This window comes from Adiantum capillus-veneris, chromosome 29 (assembly GCF_014529385.1).
Source record: "Adiantum capillus-veneris isolate H3 chromosome 29, ASM1452938v2, whole genome shotgun sequence".
NCBI classification, from domain to species: Eukaryota; Viridiplantae; Streptophyta; class Polypodiopsida; order Polypodiales; family Pteridaceae; genus Adiantum; species Adiantum capillus-veneris.
In genome coordinates, this window is record NC_140959.1 from 75,130,410 (window position 1) to 75,157,281 (window position 26,872).

At 45.2% G+C, this 26,872-nt stretch overlaps 1 protein-coding gene and 1 pseudogene across 1 annotated transcript; one reads left to right on the forward strand and one right to left on the reverse strand.

Annotated features, from left to right (window-relative positions):
- Positions 1 to 424: 424 nt before the first annotated feature.
- On the forward strand, positions 425 to 25,005 carry LOC147419420 (uncharacterized). Its single transcript, XM_086506357.1, has 4 exons — positions 425 to 461; positions 1,992 to 2,065; positions 24,197 to 24,257; positions 24,341 to 25,005. Exons 1-4 carry the CDS (start codon positions 425 to 427, stop codon positions 24,379 to 24,381), a joined length of 213 nt encoding a protein of 70 aa, XP_086362483.1. The 3' UTR covers positions 24,382 to 25,005.
- A 594-nt stretch (positions 25,006 to 25,599) lies between these two features.
- LOC147419421 (uncharacterized) lies at positions 25,600 to 26,157 on the reverse strand (annotated as a pseudogene).
- Positions 26,158 to 26,872: the final 715 nt, after the last annotated feature.

The following is a 26,872-nucleotide window of genomic DNA, read 5'->3' on the forward strand; positions in this document are numbered from 1 at the left end:
CTACGAATATATAAGCAAAGTGTAGGAAAGTGCCATGCACCTTGGGGGACTAGACTTGACGCCAATACCTTGTTTGAATCTCTAAATTTCTATTTTCTCATATCTTAGCTATGTCTTGGGTGTTGGGAAAGTCTCTATGTCACCATCAAGGGCTTGAGACACAGTGTGTATGTCTTGGTCGACAGGTGCTTTCTGTCTAGCTTCCATCAAGAATATCTTTAAAAGAGAACTAGTTCTTCCTTTGTGTGGCTTAACAAAACATTTTCACATTTTTCATACAAACAAGGCCCCTAATAAACCAAGCTTTAAATATAAAAATTTGTAATATCCATTTAGCTAGAATAAGGCTACAAAGTGATAATGTTGATGAAATATGCATGGAAATCCCTAATCTTAAAGTGAAGAAGAATAACAACCTTTAGAGATGTATGCCAAGGATTATGTTGTTTCAAAATATAAAGGTGCATGCAGACTAGATTATAGAGTTATAGTATGAACAACAATTGTCCTCCCTAAGGAAATCTTCTCCACATATTTTTTCATGCCACTAAAAATGAATAGGGAATGATAAAAAATCTAAAAATCTCATATTTAGGAAATCGTATAAGCTAACATTGATTGACACATTGACTTTAGAGTCTACTAGCTTGATTGCAAGACCTAGAATTAGGTTAATCACTAATCTTCGGAGAAGAATTTTGTATATAGAGGTAGTTGGAATCTTTGGCACTTATTGTTGGAAGCACGTATCAGAGGATAAATAAATTACCTGCGAACATATCCTCTCAAGTCTCCCTAATGCTGCATAGGCTTTGGTCAATCGCGTATTTGCTGCACGTCTTAGGGAAAATACTGGACCACTAAAAACCGCCCCAAGATAAGTGTATGTATCTGCATACTCCACAGTCTCTGGACCATATGTAAAAGTGGGGGCAGACCTCCTTACCCACTGCGCCGTGGTGTTAAACACCATTACCTTGGTCTTACCAAGGTTCACATACAATCCACTGTCCCGTGCGAATCCATGCAATGCATCCCCTCTGGAGAATCGGAGATCAACATAATATCATCAGCATATAATAGCAACGGAATCCATGTCCCTGCAAGCTGGGCACCTCTATCACCCTCTATATGTACATAATCGGAAAACTCATCTACATATATCCCAAAGAGAGTTGGCTGAACCTTGCCTGTTCTGCTACCCATATGCCCTCCCTCTCTGCCCATCCACTCAGCTCGTGCTCAAGAATTGATGCATATAGCCTTGCCAGAGTGTGACCAACCATGATGGTTTGGTAATTCCCAAGAAGCATAGGATCTCCCGACTTGAAGATAGGCATGATAGTGGACATACTCCAGGTCTTTGGAAAACACTCATACATGGCTCTATTAAACATCATAGCAAGAGGCTCTGCAAGCATATCTCTGGCATGGATAAAGTACCAGACCATCATGATCCTGTGCTCTTCCTGTCTTCATCTTGTCAATGGCTTTCCTTACCCTCTCAGTAGTAAAGAAAGTACATGTTTATGGGCATGCCTCTAGAGGGTCAGGCAATGGTGGCTGCCCTGATGCTGTGTAGAGAGATGTAGCATATTCCCCCCATGTCTCTGCGGAAGTGATGGTTGGCGGCGCACAGAGAGAGAGAGAGAGAGAGAGAGAGAGAGAGAGAGTACCACCTTTGCAAGCGTCTAAGAGAGAGTGTGAAGCTTCTGGCGGGGGGTGGGGGTGGGGGGGGGAGAGAGCGGCAACATGCGGGGCAACAGTTGAGTTGGTGCTCCGATCTTCAGTCATGCGGAAAGAATCTCATTGAGATTCTTACAAAGTTTTTTTTTTTGAAAAACAATCAGACATACTGATGTGTGAGAATACAGTTTTTTTTTTGATGTCCTCGCATACTTTTTGTGCTATATAAGCAACAATGATGCTTACCTGTTCAACTGGTTGCTCAATTTATTAGAAGGCTTTTGAATTTTGTTCTTGCTTTGTAGGAAATACAGTAGAAAACTCCAGTGCGAGTTCTCCATCGGCGAAGTCCTCTTGTGCGGCCCCGCATAATCCGTTGGTAAATTTTATGAACTCTAAAAAAAAACCTCAAAATTAATTTGGTAATTATAGACGGTGCTGTCTTCCTTTAGATCTGGAGATAGAGATTCGACTCATTATGGAATTAATTTGGTAATTATAAACGGTGCCGTCTTTCTTGAGATTTGGAGACAGAGATTTGACTCATTATGGAATTGGATGTGAATTTTGATGATCAATCTTGTTATCCTTTATGGTTTCCCCATGCTTTGAGATCAGGTTAGCTTCTCCTGTAAAAAGAAGGTACGCTCCTGGGATCTTGCATTGACTTTAGATGAGATGTACAGATCAAGGAGCAATTACTTGGATGGAATGGGTGGGAGACATTCACAAAGGGAAATCAATGACTTTTTTAGAGCAGAGACTTAGCAGTTAGGTGAGAAAGCTTCACAACATACTTCAAGTCCACCTATACAGAGGTATATTGATTGATAGAGCCATTGAGCTTGGGAGAGCTAGATGCCCACGTCTACGAGGGTCACCACGACATCGATGGAGCCTCCATCAGAGAATTATGACTATTCTAGCATGGCATGGGAGAAGTCCACTACAACTGTTACCATTGTGGACATTGACGATGCTCTTTAACGACCGATGCAGTACATCCTCGGACAACGCCCGATGTTGGACATCCTTGGACATCGATGTTCATTTTAGCTTTTATTTTACTTCATTTTATTTTGTACCCAGACATTGTCTTAGATCCATCACGATTGTATCAATTTGGTCTCATAGGTCATTTTGGCCTTCTGAAGACGTTTAATATAACATTTCATGTGTGTGTGTGTATATATATATGTATATATATATGTATCTTTCTCTCTGTGTGTCACAAAGTGATGACGCGGCATTACCTAGAGGACAGAGGACAGACATAATGGCCAGCCCTACTGAAAGAAGCAACAGAAGAACTTATGGAACTTAATCGAGTGGCCTAAGTTAAAGGGAACTTATTTAATAAGTTGTTCCAACTTATGGTACCCGGCCGAGGGACCTATAACCTTTAAAAGATAAAACCCAAGGCGTAAATAGATGACATGTGGCAGCGTACGAATTTTCGTAATTTGAGGCGTATTTACCGGCAACAGTGCAAGCTTTTGGGACTAGAGTTTTTGGGGAAGTGTACTTTTCATGTAACTGTTTTTCAAGGGGCAAGGGGACTTTATAAGTGTGCTAGGGCCTCTCACTCTGGTAGATTAGCTTGGAAGCACTGCAGATGAGCAAGGATTCTTGGACATTGTAACTTTTGAAAAGCATAATAATAAAGAAATGTCGAGAAGGGGCGCCAATCTTTGGGGCCAATACTTCTGCGTCTGGATCTTCGCTGTGCCGTGTCATCTTTCTCTCAAGTTTGTTCAGTTCTTTCAATCTTCTCTCGGTTTTGTTTAGTTCTTTGAGTTTCTCTCGCGTGTGTTGCATTAGATCTTTGGCTTGGAGTGTCCAAGTCTATTACAACGGTAATCAGAACTCAGAAGATTCTTCCTCTACGGAGGGTCCGATCCCTTTACTTGTAGCATAGATGGATTCGGTCGATGAATCTTGCCAAGAAGAAATTGTTGCACCCGACCACTTCGGTATGGGAGAAAACAACGGAAATTCGAACAGACATCGACCACCTTCCAATGACTCGAGAGAAGATATGGTTCATCTCCACCCTCAGAATACGAAAGAATGGAGATGCAGCGACAACAACAGGTCGATACGTGTGCTCAACAGATGCTTCAATACTCCAAGGATCCCCAATATGCAAAATTTTTGGTGAAACACCCACTTGACGAGGTGCACTCTCGATGGGGTGCCACCATTCATTCGCCTCTTAAGTCGGCTTTGAAGAAGAAATCGACACCGAACGTACCAAGGCAAAGGGAGTACTGAGAAGATGAATTTGATGAAATTGTAGAGTGACGAGTCAGCAGACTCATGAAGACCAATAGGTAGTTGTGGAAGAAGAGTTAGTGAGTAAACTATCCCGGTTACTTGGGTCGAAAATCTACCATTGAGGCTGCCCATACGCCAAAGAAATGTGTCCGATTTGAGGGTGTTTCCAGTTTATCCTCGTCCTCTTCTGACAGTTTAAAGAGTTCTTCTTCCTCTTAATTCCAGCGATGAGGATAAAAAGAACAAGTAGAAGAGAGAGACTCAGAGACATAGCAAAGTCAAGAAGAAAGCAAATAAGAGCAGATCTTGCAGAAAATCTCGGAAGCACTTTGACAGTTTGGATGAGGACTCCTTGTCCTCGGAGAGCTCGGATTCCGGTGAGCCAATGTACGCAACAAAGAGGAAGTACCTATATCCAGCCAACCAGTATGACTACTTGAGGACAAGGGCAAGAAACCCAAGGATTTCAAGGAGGGTGGGCAGGCTTTAAAATCTAATATGCTTTCTAGCTTTAAGGATATCCACAAAGACCTTGCTTTCATCCGACAATTTGACATCGCTTATTTGGGAGGGCGCTACTCGAAGCACTCCAAGGTATGAAGAGTGGTGTTCTATCTCAAAGGAATTGCACAAACATGGTGGTATACTCTACTTGCAGGGAAGCACCAACGAAGTGGCTAGAGTTCAAGCCGGTTTTCACTTCTTCATGGTTCACTCAGGATTATGAGCAAGATGTAATCACAACTTGGAATTATGTGAGGATGACCAAGGAAGACACCGGGGATGTCTACTGCGAGAGATTTTCGGATACTTTTCTACCTGCCTCTTCTTTTAAGAAAATCACCCTCAAGCAACAAATTGAGCGATTGTACTGTGGACTACCCAACGAGATAAGGAGTTAATTGTGTGCAGAAGAAGTCCGAGTCCATGTAGCGACTAATGTGGCAGTATGGACCGGGTAAATATCGAACAACGGTAATAGAAGGAAGGGAAAGCAATAGAAAAAGAAACCTTTGGGCCTTGGATTGTGAGCAGAGTAGAGTGCGTAGTACTACAAAGAGGGTAAATGCTATGGATGCGGGGAACAAGTGTCACGTGACACATCCCAGCCCTATGTGTCCGTGGACAAGCTACACCACAGCAGGGTTCAGTATCTGGTACTTTTGTGAGTCTATTCGTAGACCGTGCATGCCCAGTCACTTAGCATAGATGCATATCCTCTGGTTGCACACAACATGATCATCAGTATTCCCTTCAGGATCCATCAGATTCAGTCGGGGGAATCTTGCAGTGCATTTAGCCTATTTTCCTATTTTTGGTTATATTCACTTATTATTTTTAAGTGACTTCCCAACAAAAGTAGGTAGGGAAATTTTGCTAAAGCAAACCCAAGTTAGTACTTTCTGGCAGAAGAGGCAGCAGGAGCTTCCCGCTCAACATGCAACTTCTCAGCAGTACCCCCCCAAGCACCCCCAGCGTTTTTGGACCTCCATCTTCGCGGGCATTTTCCAGCACTTAGCCTCGCCATCCACCCCATCTCCTTGGCGTTTTCCCCCTACAACAAGCCATCACATAGAGCCTCTTGCCTTGCATTTTTCCCACGACAAACACAGCCCAGCCATCAGCGTTTTTACTAACGCTAGACAACCAGTACTTCAGCGTTTTTGTAGCGTTTTCTCATCATGGATACCTCAGCCCTTGCAGCGTTTTCAGCAGGTACAAACCAGCCCTAAAACGCAGCGTGACAGGTACAATTCCTCAGCGTTTTTGCCATCAGCATGACCCCTGACAAGTCCACCATTTTTAGCCCTTAAGACAACAGTAAAACAGTCATTTTCAGCCACCAAGACAACCCCGAATTCAGCGATTAGAAGATTTCAGCTATCAAGTCGTCGTCATCACCGTCGTCGTCATCGGTATAGTCCAAGTTGCTTCAGTCCATTGCATACGCATTGTATACCTTTGTGCAATCAAAGTAGACCACTCTCGCCGACGAGAGTGGGGCCTTCGAAGGAGGGTTTTACAACCTCTCGGGTATCGTATCTTTTTTCTCTCCTTCTCTCAGTCTCATTCCCTTGCACTCACAATATCCACTCACTTTGTTTGTGATCATAGCATTCTCCGGGTAGTATGGACCGGGTAAATATCGAACAACGGTAATAGAAGGAAGGGAAAGCAATAGAAAAAGAATCCTTTGGGCCTTGGATTGTGAGCAGAGTAGAGTGCGTAGTACTACAAAGAGGGTAAATGCTACGGATGCGGGGAACAAGTGTCACGTGACACATCCCAGCCCTATGTGTCCGTGGACAAGCTACACCACAGCAGGGTTGAGTATCTGGCACTTTTGTGAGTCTATTCGTAGACCGTGCATGCCCAGTCACTTAGCATAGATGCATATCCTCTGGTTGCACACAGCATGATCATCAGTATTCCCTTCAGGATCCATCAGATTCAGTCGGGGGAATCTTGCAGTGCATTTAGCCTATTTTCCTATTTTTGGTTATATTCACTTATTATTTTTAAGTGACTTCCCAACAAAAGTAGGTAGGGAAATTTTGCTAAAGCAAACCCAAGTTAGCACTTTCTGGCAGAAGAGGCAGCAGGAGCTCCCCGCTCAACATGCAACTTCTCAGCAGTACCTCCCCAAGCACCCCCAGCGTTTTTGGACCTCCATCTTTGCGGGCATTTTCCAGCACTTAGCCTCGCCATCCACCCCATCTCCTTGGCGTTTTCCCCCTACAACAAGCCATCACATAGAGCCTCTTGCCTTGCATTTTTCCCACGACAAACACAGCCCAGCCATCAGCGTTTTTACTAACGCTAGACAACCAGTACTTCAGCGTTTTTGTAGCGTTTTCTCATCATGGATACCTCAGCCCTTGCAGCGTTTTCAGCAGGTACAAACCAGCCCTAAAACGCAGCGTGACAGGTACAATTCCTCAGCGTTTTTGCCATCAGCATGACCCCTGACAAGTCCACCATTTTTAGCCCTTAAGACAACAGTAAAACAGTCATTTTCAGCCACCAAGACAACCCCGAATTCAGCGATTAGAAGATCACAGATTTCAGCTATCAAGTCGTCGTCATCACCGTCGTCGTCATCGGTATAGTCCAAGTTGCTTCAGTCCATTGCATACGCATTGTACACCTTTGTGCAATCAAAGTAGACCACTCTCGCCGACGAGAGTGGGGCCTTCGAAGGAGGGTTTTACAACCTCTCGGGTATCGTATCTTTTTTCTCTCCTTCTCTCAGTCTTATTCCCTTGCACTCACAATATCCACTCACTTTGTTTGTGATCATAGCATTCTCCGGGTAGTATGGACCGGGTAAATATCGAACAACGGTAATAGAAGGAAGGGAAAGCAATAGAAAAAGAAACCTTTGGGCCTTGGATTGTGAGCAGAGTAGAGTGCGTAGTACTACAAAGAGGGTAAATGCTACGGATGCGGGGAACAAGTGTCACATGACACATCCCAGCCCTATGTGTCCGTGGACAAGCTACACCACAGCAGGGTTCAGTATCTGGCACGTTTGTGAGTCTATTCGTAGACCGTGCATGCCCAGTCACTTAGCATAGATGCATATCCTCTGGTTGCACACAGCATGATCATCAGTATTCCCTTCAGGATCCATCAGATTCAGTCGGGGGAATCTTGCAGTGCATTTAGCCTATTTTCCTATTTTTGGTTATTTTCACTTATTATTTTTAAGTGAGTTCCCAACAAAAGTAGGTAGGGAAATTTTGCTAAAGCAAACCCAAGTTAGCACTTTCTGGCAGAAGAGGCAGCAGGAGCTTCCCGCTCAATCAGCAACTTCTCAGCAGTACCCCCCCAAGCACCCCCAGCGTTTTTGGACCTCCATCTTCGCGGGCATTTTCCAGCACTTAGCCTCGCCATCCACCCCATCTCCTTGGCGTTTTCCCCATACAACAAGCCATCACATAGAGCCTCTTGCCTTGCATTTTTCCCACGACAAACACAGCCCAGCCATCAGCGTTTTTACTAACGCTAGACAACCAGTACTTCAGCGTTTTTGTAGCGTTTTCTCATCATGGATACCTCAGCCCTTGCAGCGTTTTCAGCAGGTACAAACCAGCCCTAAAACGCAGCGTGACAGGTACAATTCCTCAGCGTTTTTGCCATCAGCATGACCCCTGACAAGTCCACCATTTTTAGCCCTTAAGACAACAGTAAAACAGTCATTTTCAGCCACCAAGACAACCCCGAATTCAGCGATTAGAAGATCACAGATTTCAGCTATCAAGTCGTCGTCATCACCGTCGTCGTCATCGGTATAGTCCAAGTTGCTTCAGTCCATTGCATACGCATTGTACACCTTTGTGCAATCAAAGTAGACCACTCTCGCCGACGAGAGTGGGGCCTTCGAAGGAGGGTTTTACAACCTCTCGGGTATCGTATCTTTTTTCTCTCCTTCTCTCAGTCTCATTCCCTTGCACTCACAATATCCACTCACTTTGTTTGTGATCATAGCATTCTCCGGGTAGTATGGACCGGGTAAATATCGAACAACGGTAATAGAAGGAAGGGAAAGCAATAGAAAAAGAAACCTTTGGGCCTTGGATTGTGAGCAGAGTAGAGTGCGTAGTACTACAAAGAGGGTAAATGCTACGGATGCGGGGAACAAGTGTCACATGACACATCCCAGCCCTATGTGTCCGTGGACAAGCTACACCACAGCAGGGTTCAGTATCTGGCACGTTTGTGAGTCTATTCGTAGACCGTGCATGCCCAGTCACTTAGCATAGATGCATATCCTCTGGTTGCACACAGCATGATCATCAGTATTCCCTTCAGGATCCATCAGATTATGTCGGGGGAATCTTCCAGTGCATTTAGCCTATTTTTCTATTTTTGGTTATATTCACTTATTATTTTTTAGTGACTTCCCAACAAAAGTAGGTAGGGAAATTTTGCTAAAGCAAACCCAAGTTAGCACTTTCTGGCAGAAGAGGCAGCAGGAGCTTCCCGCTCAACATGCAACTTCTCAGCAGTACCCCCCCAAGCACCCCCAGCGTTTTTGGACCTCCATCTTCGTGGGCATTTTCCAGCACTTAGCCTCGCCATCCACCCCATCTCCTTGGCGTTTTCCCCCTACAACAAGCCATCACATAGAGCCTCTTGCCTTGCATTTTTCCCACGACAAACACAGCCCAGCCATCAGCGTTTTTACTAACACTAGACAACCAGTACTTCAGCGTTTTTGTAGCGTTTTCTCATCATGGATACCTCAGCCCTTGCAGCGTTTTCAGCAGGTACAAACCAGCCCTAAAACGCAGCGTGACAGGTACAATTCCTCAGCGTTTTTGCCATCAGCATGACCCCTGACAAGTCCACCATTTTTAGCCCTTAAGACAGCAGTAAAACAGTCATTTTCAGCCACCAAGACAACCCCGAATTCAGCGATTAGAAGATTTCAGCTATCAAGTCGTCGTCATCACCGTCGTCGTCATCGGTATAGTCCAAGTTGCTTCAGTCCATTGCATACGCATTGTACACCTTTGTGCAATCAAAGTAGACCACTCTCGCCGACGAGAGTGGGGCCTTCGAAGGAGGGTTTTACAACCTCTCGGGTATCGTATCTTTTTTCTCTCCTTCTCTCAGTCTCATTCCCTTGCACTCACAATATCCACTCACTTTGTTTGTGATCATAGCATTCTCCGGGTAGTATGGACCGGGTAAATATCGAACAACGGTAATAGAAGGAAGGGAAAGCAATAGAAAAAGAATCCTTTGGGCCTTGGATTGTGAGCAGAGTAGAGTGCGTAGTACTACAAAGAGGGTAAATGCTACGGATGCGGGGAACAAGTGTCACGTGACACATCCCAGCCCTATGTGTCCGTGGACAAGCTACACCACAGCAGGGTTTAGTATCTGGCACTTTTGTGAGTCTATTCGTAGACCGTGCATGCCCAGTCACTTAGCATAGATGCATATCCTCTGGTTGCACACAGCATGATCATCAGTATTCCCTTCAGGATCCATCAGATTATGTCGGGGGAATCTTGCAGTGCATTTAGCCTATTTTCCTATTTTTGGTTATTTTCACTTATTATTTTTAAGTGACTTCCCAACAAAAGTAGGTAGGGAAATTTTGCTAAAGCAAACCCAAGTTAGCACTTTCTGGCAGAAGAGGCAGCAGGAGCTTCCCGCTCAACATGCAACTTCTCAGCAGTACCCCCCCAAGCACCCCCAGCGTTTTTGGACCTCCATCTTCGCGGGCATTTTCCAGCACTTAGCCTCGCCATCCACCCCATCTCCTTGGCGTTTTCCCCCTACAACAAGCCATCACATAGAGCCTCTTGCCTTGCATTTTTCCCACGACAAACACAGCCCAGCCATCAGCGTTTTTACTAACGCTAGACAACCAATACTTCAGCGTTTTTGTAGCGTTTTCTCATCATGGATACCTCAGCCCTTGCAGCGTTTTCAGCAGGTACAAACCAGCCCTAAAACGCAGCGTGACAGGTACAATTCCTCAGCGTTTTTGCCATCAGCATGACCCCTGACAAGTCCACCATTTTTAGCCCTTAAGACAACAGTAAAACAGTCATTTTCAGCCACCAAGACAACCCCGAATTCAGCGATTAGAAGATCACAGATTTCAGCTATCAAGTCGTCGTCATCACCGTCGTCGTCGTCGGTATAGTCCAAGTTGCTTCAATCCATTGCATACGTATTGTACACCTTTGTGCAATCAAAGTAGACCACTCTCGCCGACGAGAGTGGGGCCTTCAAAGGAGGGTTTTACAACCTCTCGGGTATCGTATCTTTTTTCTCTCCTTCTCTCAGTCTCATTCCCTTGCACTCACAATATCCACTCACTTTGTTTGTGATCATAGCATTCTCCATAAGACGGAAGGCTCTCTCATTCCCTAAGAACTAAAAGGAACCTTGAGCAATAAAGATCACTAATCTTGAGAAAATACAACATTCATTCTACTATACCTTACATTGGTATCAGAGCTTTGAAAGTGTTCTGAATTACTCAAGGAAAGAACCAGAAGAACCACAAGAATTATTTTTGCTTGTTGCGGTCGCACGAACCCAAGTTTACTTTGGGCGTGGAGATTCCTAATCGTGTTTTGTTGAAGAGTGACAGGAATCCCAAGAAAGAAGGGCTTGTCCGGCCTCCCCTTGTGTCTCTTTTCACTCATTGAGAGCGGACCGTGCACGTAGCGGCCGGCCAATCGGCGTGAGGTGGGAAAAAGCAACCTTGGTGTGAGCGCAAGGCCGCCAAGGGGTGCGCCCGCAGAAAAGAGTAGAACTTGAGTGAAGAGAAGATCCTTCTCCTCTACGATTTGCAAGCAAAAGAAAACCTCAAGAACCCCAAGAACCCAAGATTCTCACGAATCTAGAACCTCAAGACCCTCAAGAACCCAAGTTCCTCGCGAGCTTAAGAACCCAAGATCATAGTGCATGGTCGTCACCCGAAGCGGAATGGATACTTCGCATACAGGTGATGAGCATGAGAGAGGCGACGAAGACTCGTCCCCACCCGGAGATGATTTTTTCGACCCTCCCCCTTCGCCATCTACACCACGAGTTGTTCTAACTCCTATGGAGATGATGGTCAAGTCAATGATGGACATGATGCTGGCACAACAAGAAGCGACTAGCGTCACTTTGAAAGCGAATCGCGTTGCGTTGGCACAACAAGAAGCCAATCGCCTTGCTTTCGAACGCGAGTGCAATGAACGAAATGAACGAAAAGCAGAAAGGGACGCCGAGTGTGAAGCTCAAAGGGAGCTACTCACTCAAGAATTTATTTCCCACGTGCTAGCCTCGAAGACCGAACCACCCAAAGATCGTGGGAGTTCATCAAGTGGCGCAAGCCACGATGCGGATTCCAACCATCCAGTCACAGAGAAGTTGACTTTCAGTAAGTATGACGGTAAGATGGATGCTACGTTTATTCATTCTTAGTTGCATCAATTTAATGCTTATTTTGCGACAACTAAGAAAACAGGAAATAGCAAAGTTTTGACGGTAGCTATGTAACTTGCTGGTGATGCCATCAATTGGTACCACGCATGGCAAGAGGCACAGCTAGCCGCGCACTTAGAGACAGCCGACGGATTCACGCCCCTTTCCTTCGATTGGGCTGATTTCCAAGACAAGCTCAAGGCGTTGTTTATGCCACCTCAATACCTCGCACGATTGAAGGACGATTGGCGCGCTCTCAAGCAAAATGGTATGCGGGTTATGTCTTTTTCTAATCGTGTTTTGTAGCTAGGTACCCAATTACGCATGTCGGATGATGAACGCAAAGAGGCATTCCTTTTTGGATTAGACGACTATATCAAGTTCGATGTAGAAGTCTTCGATCCAATCGATCTCAACAAGGCGGTAGCGATTGCTCTCGCACAGGAGATGAAGCACAACAAGGGAAAGCCTAAGGAGAACAAGACTTCCACAAGTACCTCGCAGACTTCTCAGAACCCTCAGAACGGTAAGAATGATAACTCTTCTAACCAATCTTCCAACAGTCTCTCATCAAAGAATTCTTCCAATGAATCTAAAGGTAAGGCTAACAAATTGCTAAACCTAAGCTTACTCCATATGAAAAGGTAGCACAAGGAATTGTAGGTGTAACAAACTTGGACACTCCAAGTCAAGAATCAACCGCGACAGCACCAAATAACCACTTCAAAACAATTCACAGATCACAATAGATTTGTACTGGCCCGGCGGAGTTCCGTGCCTAGAGATATTGGCCCCAAAGACTGGCGCCCCTTTCGGTATTTCTTTTTGTATTAATCAATCATCAAAGTACAAGAGAGCGGTTAGGGTTTCACTCTCAGACTCTGCGTCCAGATGCTCTGAGAAGTGAGGCCCTCACCACTAATTTAAAGGTTACAAGGGATGCCCAAAAGCAGAGCCCCAAAAGCTTTTAAAATCAAAAGCATCAGTTCTCTCTCTCTCTTAGAGAGTCTTTTCTCTTTTTTTTTTTATAAAAAAAAAAGCAAAAGCAAAATTCGCGTCGCTCATCATTTTCCAAGAAAAAAAAAAAAGGTTTTTTTTTTTTTTTAATAATCCGCCTCCGCGATTTCCGGAATTTAGGGTTTTTGGCAAAAATTAGGGTTTGCAGGAATTTTAGGGTTTCTGACAGAAATTAGGGTTTATGTTGTCCGCCACGTCACCACTTTGTGACATACCCCCCTCTTGAAAGCATTGTAATCGACCGCGATTACGCCTGCAAAACCGACAAAAGCCATAAACCGTCTTAGCAGACACTGACTGTTAGTACCTACGTACTAGGAACACACATCTAGCACAAGTACAAAATCGACAGTCACATCAAACGACATCACAGGACATCACCAGACATCACAGGACATCACATGACATTCAACATTCATTCGGATCTTAGACCATGATTTATCGGCAATGTAGCTAGCAATCACATCTAGGTCCAATCGGGACCTCATCGATGTCCGATTGACTAACCCCTATTGCAACCATGTCTATTCGAGATCAATCAGACCAAAATGCTGCAGTCATTTCGGCTATCAGTTCCTGCACTCACAAGAAGTCAAGAACAAATCAGTATCATAATCAGGAATTCCATTTCATAAAGTCATCCAGCAGAATACTGTCAGCTCTCAGTATCCCTGAAGCTCAAAGAGACATCAGTGACTTTAGTATCAAAATCGAGGCATCTGTTGACAAAGGAGTGGAGCGACTCCCCTCTTGTGCATCCCACTGCACCAGATCTTCGGCCAAGCTGAGTTTCTGGGTTCCGTTTGGAGTAGACTATGCTAAACCAAAACATCGAGGTAAAGTTTCACAATCCGAGGAGTATCTGCTAGGTCCTCCTCCTCCATCCACTTCGCATCAAATGCAGGAAAGTTCTTGAACTTAACCAAGAACCGCCTTCAGAATTTACCTTTCTTCGTATCATTATGTGCCAAAATCTGTTCAGGAACAAGGATCTCCTCGTTTTCTTCCACTTTGGGTTGCTCATCAGGCTCCCCATCATCAGGCACATCACCCTTAACAGGGTTCAAGAGACTCACATGCAATGCATTGTGAATCCTCCAAGTATCTGGCAGTTTCAATTGGAAGGAGATATCATTTATTTTGTCAGTGATCTGGAAAGGTCCGTAGTATCGCATACTAAGCTTTGGAAAAAGCCTCTCCTTTCCCTTTTTCTTTCTTAGGGGTGCCTTCTCAAAAGTAAGAGCACCCAATCATCCTCCTTCAGTTTCCAGTCGCGACGATGGCGATCCGCTGCCTTTTTCTGTCGTTCTTGAGACTCCTGCAAAGTCTCGCGAACCTTGGCAAAAGCCGTATCCAAGTCTCGCGAATATTCATCCGCTTCAAATTGCTAATCTTTCGTGCTCAGGAAGGATGGAACCTTCGCAGCAGTTTCAACAATCTCACATGGCATCTTCCCCGTCGAAGAGTGTATCGTGTTATTGTAGGCAAATTCCAGCGAAGGTAAGTTCTTTTCCCATTGAGTCTTCTGATGCGAGATACAAGACTTCAATAAATCTAAAATCACTGAATTGGCAATCTCAGATTGCCCGTCAGTCTGCAAGTGGAACGATGACGAGAACTGCAACCGCGTGCCAATGTTCTCCCAAATTGCCTTCCAAAACAAACTCATAAATCTGGGGTCTCTGTCGGAGACAATCGTCTCAGGCGTGCCATGTAATCGGAAAATCATCGTGATCATTCTGTATTCTCGGGAGATTAAAAAAAAATGAAATCCATTTCAATATTTTCCCAAGGGCGGGTGGGTATGGGTAAAGGCTGTAACAATCCCTGTGCCTTATGCCTGTCAAACTTGACCTTCTGGCATACCAAGCAACTGCGCACAAACTCTTCCACATCCTTCTTCAGTCTCTGCCAAAAGAAATCTCTCTCTACCCCTTTCATGGTGGTAGCAATGCCGCGGTGACCCGTAAAAGGTGGACAGTGGCAATCAATCATAACCTTTTCCCTCAACGGCTGTGTAACGCACAACATAGTCTTTTTCATCAAGTAGCCTTCCCGAAGGGAGTATCCAGCTACTGTCTCCCCATCCCGTATCCGTGTGAAAATATCTGCAAAATCTGTATCTGTGGCACACTGATCGACCATATCCTCGAAGCTTCTATGATGTATCGCGGAAATAGCCAGAACCAACGGTTTCCGAGACAAAGCATCTGCCACCACATTCTTCTGTCCCTGCACATGGACAATCTGGAAGTGGAACTGTGACAAGATGTTCGCCCATCGCATCTGTTTTTCCGAAAGCTGCTTCTGTGACAAGAAGTAGCGCAAACTCTGATGGTCTGTAAAGACAGTAAAATCCGCTTCGAGTAGGTAATGCCGCCACTGAGTAAGAGCGTGGATAACCGCCAAAAGCTCTTTCCCATAGATTTGTGCTGTCATCTCTGGCCTAGAGAACAAACGGCTCTCGTAAGCTATGACATGGCCTTCTTGCATCAAGACCGCACCCAGATACGACCACAAGCATCACAAAATACTTCAAATGACTTCTGCAAGTCCGACAAAGTCAAATCTGGTCCTGTAGTCAATTTCTCTTTCAATGTCCGAAAGGCAGTCACCTCTGTGGGTCCCCACGAAAAAGGTACTCCTTTCTGTGTCAAGGTATGCAAAGGGGAAGCAACCTCTGCAAACTTTCGTATGAACCGCCTGTAGTACGAACACAGTTCCAAGAAGCTTCTAACTTCATGGACATTCCTCAAATCGGGCCAATTACGGATAGTCTCTATCTTGGCCGGGTTCATTTGCACTCCTGCTGTTGACACAATGTGTCCCAAAAAATGTATCTCTGGTAGGAAAAATTCACTTTTCTTAGCATTAATCACTAATGTGTGATCTCGTAATGCCTGAAAGACTTGAAGCAGATGATCTCTGTGTTCTGCCTCATTCTTGGAGAAAAGAATGATGTCGTCAAAGAAAGTGCCAACAAATAGCCTGTACTCTCGAAAAATCCTATCCATCATCCGGTTAAATGTCGCAGGAGCATTGGTTAAGCCAAAAGGCATCACCAAAAACTCAAATAACCCAAAAGTCGTCCGAAAAGCTGTCTTGTAGACATCTCCTGGCGCTATCCTGATTTGATGATATCCACTCTTCAAGTCAATCCTGCTAAAGCACGAGGATCCCTGTAACCTGTCGAGTATATCATCGATCCTAGGAATCGGAAATCTGTTCTTGATGGTGATTTCGTTGAGAGTGCTATAATCGATGCACATTCTCCAAGATCCGTCTTTCTTCAAAACCAACAACACTGGAGAGCAATACGGTGAAGTACTAGGCTGGACAAGACTCTTTTCCAAGAGGTCTTTCACTGAGTTCATAATCTTTTCATTCTGTACTCGGCTCACACGATAAGGTGGCCGATTCGGTGGCGTGCTTCCAGATATCAGATCAATGGTATGATCTTCAGGCCCTCTCAAAAGCAATCGGCATGAGCGTGGAGAAAAAAAAATCTTGGCGTTCTTTTCTTCAGGTCAAAACATATTCAACCTTTATCCATCGTTCAGTTCTCCCAAAAGAATGAGTAAGAAAACTGAAGTTCATCAAGTACAATCTCTAAGCCCTTCATTTATCAAAGTCGCTTTCTCGGCCCGGTAGTCAACCACGGCGTAGTTCTTGTGGTACCAAGGGATCCCAAGTAGAACGTCACTCGCGTGCCCTGAACACCCCTGTCATTGCAAACAAAGTTTGCCAATGCTCGGTGTAATGGCAACATCCCATCCGGGTGCCAGTCGAACTACCTCCGCCTGTGGCGTCAGTCTGTCGGGCGTAGTTCCAAATCGAGCCGCCAATTCCAAGTGAAAAGAACTTGGCCTTGGCTCCTTCAAAAGAGCTTCCTGATCCTTCACTTTGCCCCGAAAGCGGCAAAGTTTGTACTTTCATTCATTAGATTCGGTGCAGGTCCCACGCCATGTGGTACCAGTTTTACTTTTCTATCTGCCTTTTCTGCCACATTCCTCAGCTGCTCTCGAACTCTCAGACCTGTCGTCGTCTTTATCATTCTGTTCTTTCTGTGCCTTATCAGGGCACTTCGCGGAAATATGTCCATGTTCCCCGCATCCAAAGCACTTTCCCTCTCTGATGAAGCGAGCTCTCTCCTCAGGAGTAAGCTTGGGTCGTGCATCCTTTTTTTTTCTCTGGGTTGCTCTTTTTCATTCTACTTTCATTCCCAGAAGTCTGTTCGGCTCGTTGTGTCATGGCCTCATCTGTGGGGTAGGTCAAACTGCCAGAGTGAATGGCAAAGCCCCGCTTCGCATGACTCATCAACTCCTGAATAGAAGCTGACTTCTATTCCAAGCAGTGATCTCGGATCTCTGTAGGTAGACCCAAGGTAAACCGCTCAATCTGTTCTCTGAATGAAGAGGCGGGTAGAAAAGAGCTCCAGAATCTTTCACAATAAGAATTCACTGTATCGCTCTTGGTCATCCGGAGATGGTTCCAAGCAGCTCGTATATCTCGCTCAAACTCTTGAGTCAACCAAGAAGAAATAAAAAGCCTCTTGAATTTCAGCCATGTAACTGGCACAATCTTGCTTAATAGAAGCGTGGACCACCAAGTACGGGCATTCCCCTTAAAGTAAGAGGCAGCTCTCCGAATCTTGGAGTGCTCTGAATAGCGTCCTCCCGCGAAAGCGATGTCAAACTGCTGAATAAAAGACAAAGCCTTCGAAGCATCTGAGTCTCCTGAAAAGTATCAAACTTGATCGAGTGGCCACCTTCTTTAAACTCTCGGACTTTCTTGCTTTTATCTTCGAGAAAGTCATACTGGTTGGCCTTGTAAAAAAAATTCTTCTTGTTCACATAAAACTTTCCGTCATCGGAATTTGAGCTGTCTGTAGACGAGTCTTCAGTAGAACTGTCAGTCTCTGGGCGAGATGTAGCCTTCTTTGCCTTTTTCTTGCCCTTTCCGAAGCTTTGTGTCTTGCTTCGCTTTTTGCTTTTTCTGTCTTCTTCGCTCTAATCCGAGGAGCTAGAAGAACTGTCAGAAGAAGAAGAAGAAGAACTGGGTACTCCTTCAAATCGAACACGCTTCTTCCGTTTCTTTGCCTTGTCAAATGTCAACCGACGACCCAAATATCCCGGGAAGTCAGTGCCTTTCTTCTGCTTTTTGCTGTGCTTTTTGTCTTTCTTTTGCACGTCGAAAAGCTGAGCAATCCGTGCATCAACCACGTTCTCCAGTTCCTGCTCCGTATATTTCTTGGAGGCAGAAGGTTTCTTGAGAGCGGGTTTCGGGAGTGGTGTTGTGGTTCTCTGCCACTCTGTCTGTACCTCTTCCAAAGAGGTCTGGTTCATATATTTTGCCATCTTCGGGTCCTTGGCAAAATTGAGCATCATCTTTGTTGCATCACCAATCAATTGACGACGCTCCATCTCTCTTTGCTCCGCCTGAGTAGGCCGAGGCGGGCCATACTCTCTGCCTGAATCTTCGTTGTGATCCCAGCCCGCATCTCCAGATGCAGAGGGAGTCGACTGATCATTGCCTGAAGCCATAGGTGCCGCGGAAAAAAATTCGGGGATCGGATTTCCCGTAGAAGAGAAATCGGCCGTGCTCTGATACCACTGTAACAAACTTGGACACTCCAAGTCAAGAATCAACCGCGACAGCACCAAATAACCACTTCAAAACAATTCACAGATCACAATAGATTTGTACTGGCCCGGCGGAGTTCCGTGCCTAGAGATATTGGCCCCAAAGACTTGCGCCCCTTTCGGTATTTCTTTTTGTATTAATCAATCATCAAAGTACAAGAGAGCGGTTAGGGTTTCACTCTCAGACTCTGCGTCCAGATGCTCTGAGAAGTGAGGCCCTCACCACTAATTTAAAGGTTACAAGGGATGCCCAAAAGCAGAGCCCCAAAAGCTTTTAAAATCAAAAGCATCAGTTCTCTCTCTCTCTTAGAGAGTCTTTTCTCTTTTTTTTTTTTTTAAAAAAAGCAAAAGCAAAATTCGCGTCGCTCATCATTTTCCAAAAAAAAAAAAAAAGGTTTTTTTTTTTTTTTAATAATCCGCCTCCGCGATTTCCGGAATTTAGGGTTTTTGGCAAAAATTAGGGTTTGCAGGAATTTTAGGGTTTCTGACAGAAATTAGGGTTTCTGTTGTCCGCCACGTCATCACTTTGTGACAGTAGGAGGATACATCACGTCGGAAGAACAAAGCACTTATTCTAAGGAAGGTCGTTGTTTTCATTGTCACATTAAGGGTCACATAAAAAGAACATATCCTAAGCTTGAATCGAATGAATCTAAAGAACCCACAACACCCACTACATCTGTCAATGCAATGAATGATAACACTATTGTGCCCACAGTTTCTCAGGACCCTCCCATTGATGATTCTCTCATTAAATGCTATGGTCGTACATCGGGGCACCATTTTGTCATATTGTTTGACCCAGGTAGTATGCATGATATGATCAGTTCCTCTCTTGTGGAGAGAGCCCGCCTCGAAGTTAGTCCGAGATCTCCTGTCGAGGTCTCTGGCTTTCCTCCCGGTATAGACGCTCTCATCACGGAGGAGTGCCTTGATGTGTTGTTTGCAATTCAACAGATTGCCTTCACTAGAAGATTTGTTGTTTCTCCTCTCTCAGGATGTGATATGATTTTGGGCATTCGATGGTTTCGTGATAATGACGCTCTCATGAAATTTGCGGCTAACACTATAACTCTCAATGCCGACAGTGATTCTCCTATTGTCATTCATGGAGAGGACATTGCTCCTTCTCCATCTCTCATTGCTAATATGCAGGACAAGGTTGCAAGGATTCGGGAGAAGGAGATTCTCTCAATCTCTTTTTCTCCACAGCATGACACACATGATTTGCATGATTATGAGAAGCATGATGCTTTGAAGGATAATGATTTGCATGATGATTTGGATGACAATGACAAGCATGATGATTTCCATGATCAAGATGTGATTTCTCACAAGCATGATGATTTGCATGTTGAAGATGTGATTGTTCACAAGCATGATGAGTTAGTGGATGATTTTCCTAGCGAAGCTAACCTCGTTGTAGATTCGATCAATCACGAAGAACCGATCTTGGCTTTCGAGTCGAGGTCCAAAGAACCCCCACAAGACGATTCGATCATTCAAGAAGAAGTGATCTTGGCTCTCGAGCCTTGGTCCAAAGAGCCCTCACAGGAAGTATTATGTGTTCGCATGATTGATACGTACGCATTGTTCGAGTGTTTCATTCATGAAGGTTTTCTGTATTTTAGTCAGCATCGTTATGTGATCCCTTTTCCTAGGCATGACATATTGTATGTTGAACACGTTTCTCTCATGGATGAGCACGAATATATGCGGATTGTTCATGAAAATTTGAAAAGTTTGTATGTAAGGAAGTCACATTCCATGTCTCTTCCTTGGCATGACACAGTTTCCGAACGAGCATATGATAGTATGAGCACCAAACATGGGCATTTCCATTGTGATTTGCCACAGTTGATTGATTTCGATCACACAGAAAAGATTCGACCTCATTGTTTGCATGTGTTTGATGAACGGGTTGTCAATCCGTCTCTATGTTCATCTACATTGCATACACAGTCTTTAGAGAAGACAATATTTTTTCCACTCACTTTACATGGAATGGGTATGTTCATGTTTTTGTGTTGGCAGTGGTTTCAGGAATTTTCAGCCATGGAGATTCTTGAATAAGAAAGAAGCAGGTCTCTAGACGAAGTTGAAGCAAGGAAGGAGCCACAGAGGACTTGTGTCGCTTTCGGCGCGGCCCAAAGAAGCAAGCGTTGCAGACCTTTATGAAGTTCGAGTACCGCTCGACCCACACAGCAAAGTGGACCGGCGAAGAGTCCCTTCCAGGATTCTGAATGCTATTGGCGATCACTCTCGACGCCATACAGTTCGGTACCAGTACCTCAGTTTGAAAAGGAGGGGATGTCACATGACACATCCCAACCCTATGTGTCCGTGGACAAGCTACACCACAGCAGGGTTCAGTCAGTCCAGTCAAGTTTAGATTAATAGTAATCTGGCACTTTTGTGAGTCTATTTGTAGACCGTGCATGCCCAGTCACTTAGCATAGATGCATATCCTCCGGTTGCACACAGCATGATCATCAATATTCCCTTCAGGATCCATCAGATTCAGTCGGGGAAATTTTCCAGTGCATTTAGCCTATTTTCCTATTTTTGGTTATTTTCACTTATTATTTTTAAGTGACTTCCCAACAAAAGTAGGTAGGGCAATTTTGCTAAGTTAATATATAAGCAAACCCAAGTTAGCACTTTCTGGCAGAAGAGGCAGCAGGAGCTTCCCGCTCAACGGGCACTTCTCAGCAGTACCTCCCCGAGCACCCCCAGCCTTTTTGGACCTCCATCTTCGCGGGCATTTTCCAGCACTTAGCCTCGCCATCCACCCCATCTCCTTGGCGTTTTCCCCCTACAACAAGCCATCACATAGAGCCTCTTGCCTTGCATTTTTCCCACGACAAACACAGCCCAGCCATCAGCGTTTTTACTAACGCTAGACAACCAGTACTTCAGCGTTTTTGTAGCGTTTTCTCATCATGGATACCTCAGCCCTTGCAGCGTTTTCAGCAGGTACAAACCAGCCCTAAAACGCAGCGTGACAGGTACAATTCCTCAGCGTTTTTGCCATCAGCATGACCCCTGACAAGTCCACCATTTTTAGCCCTTAAGACAACAGTAAAACAGTCATTTTCAGCCACCAAGATAACCCCGAATTCAGCGATTAGAAGATCACAGATTTCAGCCATCAAGTCGTCGTCGTCGTCACTGCCGTCGTCATCGGTATAGTCCAAGTTGCATCAGTCCATTGCATACACATTGTACACCTTTGTGCAATCAAAGTAGACCACTCTCGCCGACAAGAGTGGGGCCTTCGGAGGAGGGTTTTACAACCTCTCGGGTGTCGTATCTCTTTTCTATCCTTCTCTCAGTCTCATTCCCTTGCACGCACAATATCCACTCACTTTGTTTGTGATCATAGCATTCTCCATAAGACGGAAGGCTCTCTCATTCCCTAAGAACTAAAAGGAACCTTGAGCAATAAAGATCACTAATCTTGAGAAAATACAACATTCATTCCGTTGCACCTTACAACAAGGACAAGTGCTTACCAGGTGCTCCAACGATTCGTCTAATGATCAGGCAGACGACAAGCCAAAGAGTTCCAAAGAATTAGAGGAGCGAGTAAAGAAAGGAAAGACAAAAGCAGGACTAGTAGCAGATTTTGTGGGGACCAACCTTGAACAACCGACCTTGAACAAATAGATGAAAGTAGGAGCTTTGTATAGCATGGGGCAAAGTACGAGATCAAGAAACCCTCGTCTTCTTCGATGCAGGAGCCAAAGCCAACTTCATCTCGATTGAATTGGCGGCTTGACCTGGAATTACTCTAGAGGAAATGAGACCACCAGTCGAGGAAATTGTAGCCGCACCAAGACGGGATGTTGCGATTACACCTGTCATAGCTAAACTTTGGTTGCATTGTCGGGGATATCTAGGGCGCGAGAACTTTTACATCATCTTGGGAATCCCTTGGTTCCACAAGAATGGCACTGTGGTCAGCTACAGGGCGAGAAAAGCAACAATGAAGAATGAGAAGGGTGGAGATATAGTTCTTGATGTAAAATCAAAGGGCGAGTCCGTCCCACTTGTAACGGCTTCGGCTATTTTCAAATTAATGAAATCCAGACTGTTTGTTTGCTCGATCTACTTAAATGAGTTAGATGACAATAAAAATCCAATTTGTCCGACCTTGAGAAGGAACGGCAAGATTTTCTGCTAGCTGAAGCTGATTGTTTTTCTAAAGGCTTAATCCATCCTTGGAAATGTGAAGAAAATTCTTTTTGTAGACCTATTTTCTTCCCCAGCTCCTGAGGAGTCCTCAGGGTTCAACCATCTCCTCTCTGTATCAATCTGCATGATATTCTGTTTGATAATCGTGTTGGTCTCTGAACGTGTGGATGTGAGAGATATTGCGTCCAAGCAGTACTGCAATCTGTCCATAGTAAAGCCATGCAACTTGAACCAGGTGGACACCTATGCATACCAACATCTAGCATCCCCTCTCCCCATAGCTAGCTGTCAAGATGACTTGAGGGCCGATCTAGCTAAGTGATGATGTAGCTTGCTTATGATGGCGCATATTGGCTGAGCCAAAATACAAGGACAGGAGCTGAAATGGCAAATTATTGTCTACTTTTCTTTCTTCTGATGCCTTGTATGTGACCGTAAAGTTCATTCAAGGCATTTTCTCTAGCATGAATGATCAAATTCATATTAGATACTAAAAGTGCCGGGATAAATTGCCATGCTAGTTAGTTGTCATTAAGGTACCTGCAAAACGATCTGTGTGAGTGGATGTGGATGCTCACACATCACATATACACTTGTCTCGCAAAAGTGCTCTGATGACCGACTTGTCTCAAACAATTAGATTATGTGCAGAGTGTCGTGCAAATTCCTAAGTAGTTCAATGGATCTGGTGAGGCATGGAGTAATGAGTTTCTTCGCATGGGCTCACTAATATGTGGAGCAACATAAGAATCTCAAAGGAAACAATCACAAAGAGAATGAGGAAGCTGAGTATAAAAGTATGGGTAGGGAAAAATGGCTGCCAGAACGAAAAATCTGCTGAAGATGGTTGCACGTATGATAAATCGCTCAAAACACCCAGAACCGCACCCAAGTCAGGAAATGGGTAGTAGTCATAGTAACCTGGAACGGGCAATGGGGAACCACAACGAGCATGAAATTTGTGGATACTCATGTCTGAAACAGGGAACAGGGATTCGGAACGGGAAGTTCAAATGGGAATGCAGAACGGAGACCTGAAAATAACCATTCCCTGTAACTATGGTAGTAGTAGGCTCACTCTGCCAAAATTTCAGAAAACCGGGAGGCAAGGGAAGTGATAGTGCAGCTGCTGTATCCACAGCATGTGACATGGACATTCACTGCTTAGGGATGCCATGTGCAACACATCAAATTTCTTAGCAAGGTGGTATCTTTCAGTTGCTAATTAATGGTCAGTGAATCTTTGTTGCTAATGTTCGTGCCCTTAAGGAAGCTTGTTCTCATATCTATTTCCCTGTTCGATGCCTTTGTTATAAGCGATGCTTTGACTTCACTGCAGGCTGCAGCGATTATGCTAGGTGGTCGTGGATAATAGGAAATGAATGCCTAGCTTTTTATATGGACTTACTTTAAGTCTAGTTTCTCATATGTAGGTTGCAGCTGGAAAGGATAGCAGGCGGAGAGCAGTATTATCTGCTGCACCTTTGTTCCCAGGTAAACTGTTGCATTGAACTTTCAGTTTGTATTGAAGTTTCTTTTAGATATCGTCCTGAACTTTTACGCCACGGCCATGACAGGCTGGTACTTTACATCAAGGAGTTTGTGCATGGAGACTTAGGTCGTCTGTACTCTTCCGTGGAAAGCAAGGGCTGTTCTTTTAACCTCAGTTCATCTCGTTTTTCTCATCCGTTGATGGAAGGAAGGGGCGTCCGGATGCGTACACTCCGGCACCACTCTTAACACTTCACTCGAGGTCTTTCTCGACCGACACACAACAAGACTACAAATATGGCTCACTGGTCCCAAGCAACGAGCAAGCTCACCTTGATGTGCTCTACAGGCTTTGTCATCACCACCAGCAGCTTTCTAACACGGCTACACAAGCCAGCATACATACAACCTCAGGGCAGAGACAGTCGACCCCACACCAGAAGCCTGTCTCTCAACCTCTCTCGACCATTTCCACCCGCCTACATGGGGAGGCATACACAAAGAAGGAAAACGAGGCCCTCTCTCTCTCTCTCTCTCTCTCAAGCTGCAGCGCTGGCCAATCCCGTGATCCGAACCTTCCTTCACCTCTTTCTGCGGCAGGCGGCTCCTCTAGGAAGCTCTTCTTTTGCAATCGCCTTCTCAGCATCTCCCATGACGCCTTGTTTTCTTGCGCCAGAACATAGGCCCTTTTTGGGCAGCCCAAAGGGCAAAGGCTGTAGCGTTGCTTTCTCTTTTTGTTGACTAAAACAGGAAAAAAAAAGCCGAGTTGTCTTTTTAAGCATTTTTTGATAGACCAAAAATTTTGATTGGTTGAAATAAGATAGTGGACACTCATTGAAATGAAAAGTGTGTAAATTTAATGATGAACATATCTTGAGTTCTGAAATATGAAGTGAATGCCCATTCTCTAAGTCACTGTTGTTAGGTGTAAGTTAGGTGATGTTGGCATAGAAATGCTAGTAGTTTCTTGCTAATGGCGACCAACTTGAGAAAAAACGAGCCCACTACGGATTTCCAAAATCCCACCCCACTAACTTGAGGGAAAACGAGCCCACGATGGATTTCGAAAATCCAAGAGCATATCGCACGTGGAGAGAGAGAGAGAGAGAGAGAGAGAGAGAGAGAGAGAGAGAGAGAGAGATGCCGTGCTCAGTGGTGGCCACGATGTGAGCACATTGGATTCAGGGCCAACAACGCCACGTCCATGCAACCGGATAATTTAGAGGATGGGGAGTTCCCAAAGGATGGTGACTTGTACATGGGAGCATTGGTGTAACCTCTGGTGGTTTCTCAAATGGTGGTTTTTGAACAATACACAGGGAAGATGGTGTTTTTCAAATGGTTTTTAAACAATAGACAGGGAAGATGGTGTTTTTTCAACAGGAGAGGGTGAGGATGGTGCAATGTTCTCTATTTCTTGCCCGTAGCTCTACACCTTGTCCGTCACCTGGCCTGCCTTATCCTTCACTCCCTCCGCAAAACTTTGGGTTGTGCTCTTGGCCTCTCGAGAAGCGTCTGTCACGAAGTCCTGCACCTCCTGGGAGGCGCCCTTCACTTGCTCCCCAGCTTTGTTGGCAGCTCCTTCCACCTTCTCTGCATTTTGCAGAGCAGGCGACCGGCCCGCTGCTTTCGTGTTCGCGCCGCAGATGAGGGGGTAAGCACGATCGATCAGAAAATGGGATCTCCTTATGGGGAGAAATAGATGGGGGTTTTCTAAGGATGTATGCTTTGTTTGTATGTGTAGGGAGTGGCTCCTCTTGGACATGGCGAGAGGGACTGCGTACTGCGCTGAAGCGGAGGGCATCCTCATGGTGGTGGTGGAGCTAGAAGCAACGCTCATTTGAGACGCAGAGACGACAACGATGGCGCCTTGCAGAGCAGGGATGCTAGCCATGGAGGCCATATCAATGAAGAGGAAGAACTGTGGTGAAGAAGAGTGTAACGGGTGTAGAATGTGTATCGAAGATCAGTTCCGGGTGATCTGCCGGCCAGCCAATTGCCTCGGTTTTACAAGAGCGTGGTCTGATGTGGTGACCTGTTCTTGGGTGGCTGGGGCTGGAAGCGAGATCAAAAAAATCAGGGGCTAGTTTTCCCAGCCAGCCACGTTTGTGGTAAGATTTTAGCACGAAGCCTTGCCAACGCCTTTATGTGCTCGGATTTGGGGTGAGCGAAGGTGAAGTTTGTGAGTGGCTGGCTTCATGTGCTCGAGATGGTAGGTTCAGCCATGGTTGAGGGTGACTGACCGACTGTCTTTATGTGCTAAAGCTCTCTCTCTCTCTCTCTCGGTGGTGCAGGTATGCAGGCACCAAGGAGAAGCACTTCCGTCATAGCTGCTTGCTTGACCACAGACGAGCAGCTGATGGATCTAGGCAAAGGAAAAAAATCGAGGAAAGAAGGGATCTACCTGGAAACGGGTGGATGTTGAAGGGAAGAGAAAAGAGGTTCTTTTTGGTGTGCAGCTCTGCAAGTAGGTGCCAGTGAAGAGAAGGGAATGTGCACGCGTAGGACAGAGATAGAGAAGTGAAGCAGCTATGGTGAGGAGGGGGCAGGGATTGGACAGAGTGGGAAGAAGAAAGGGCCACTAGATGCCAGCTCAAATGAACTTGAGTCTAGGAGAA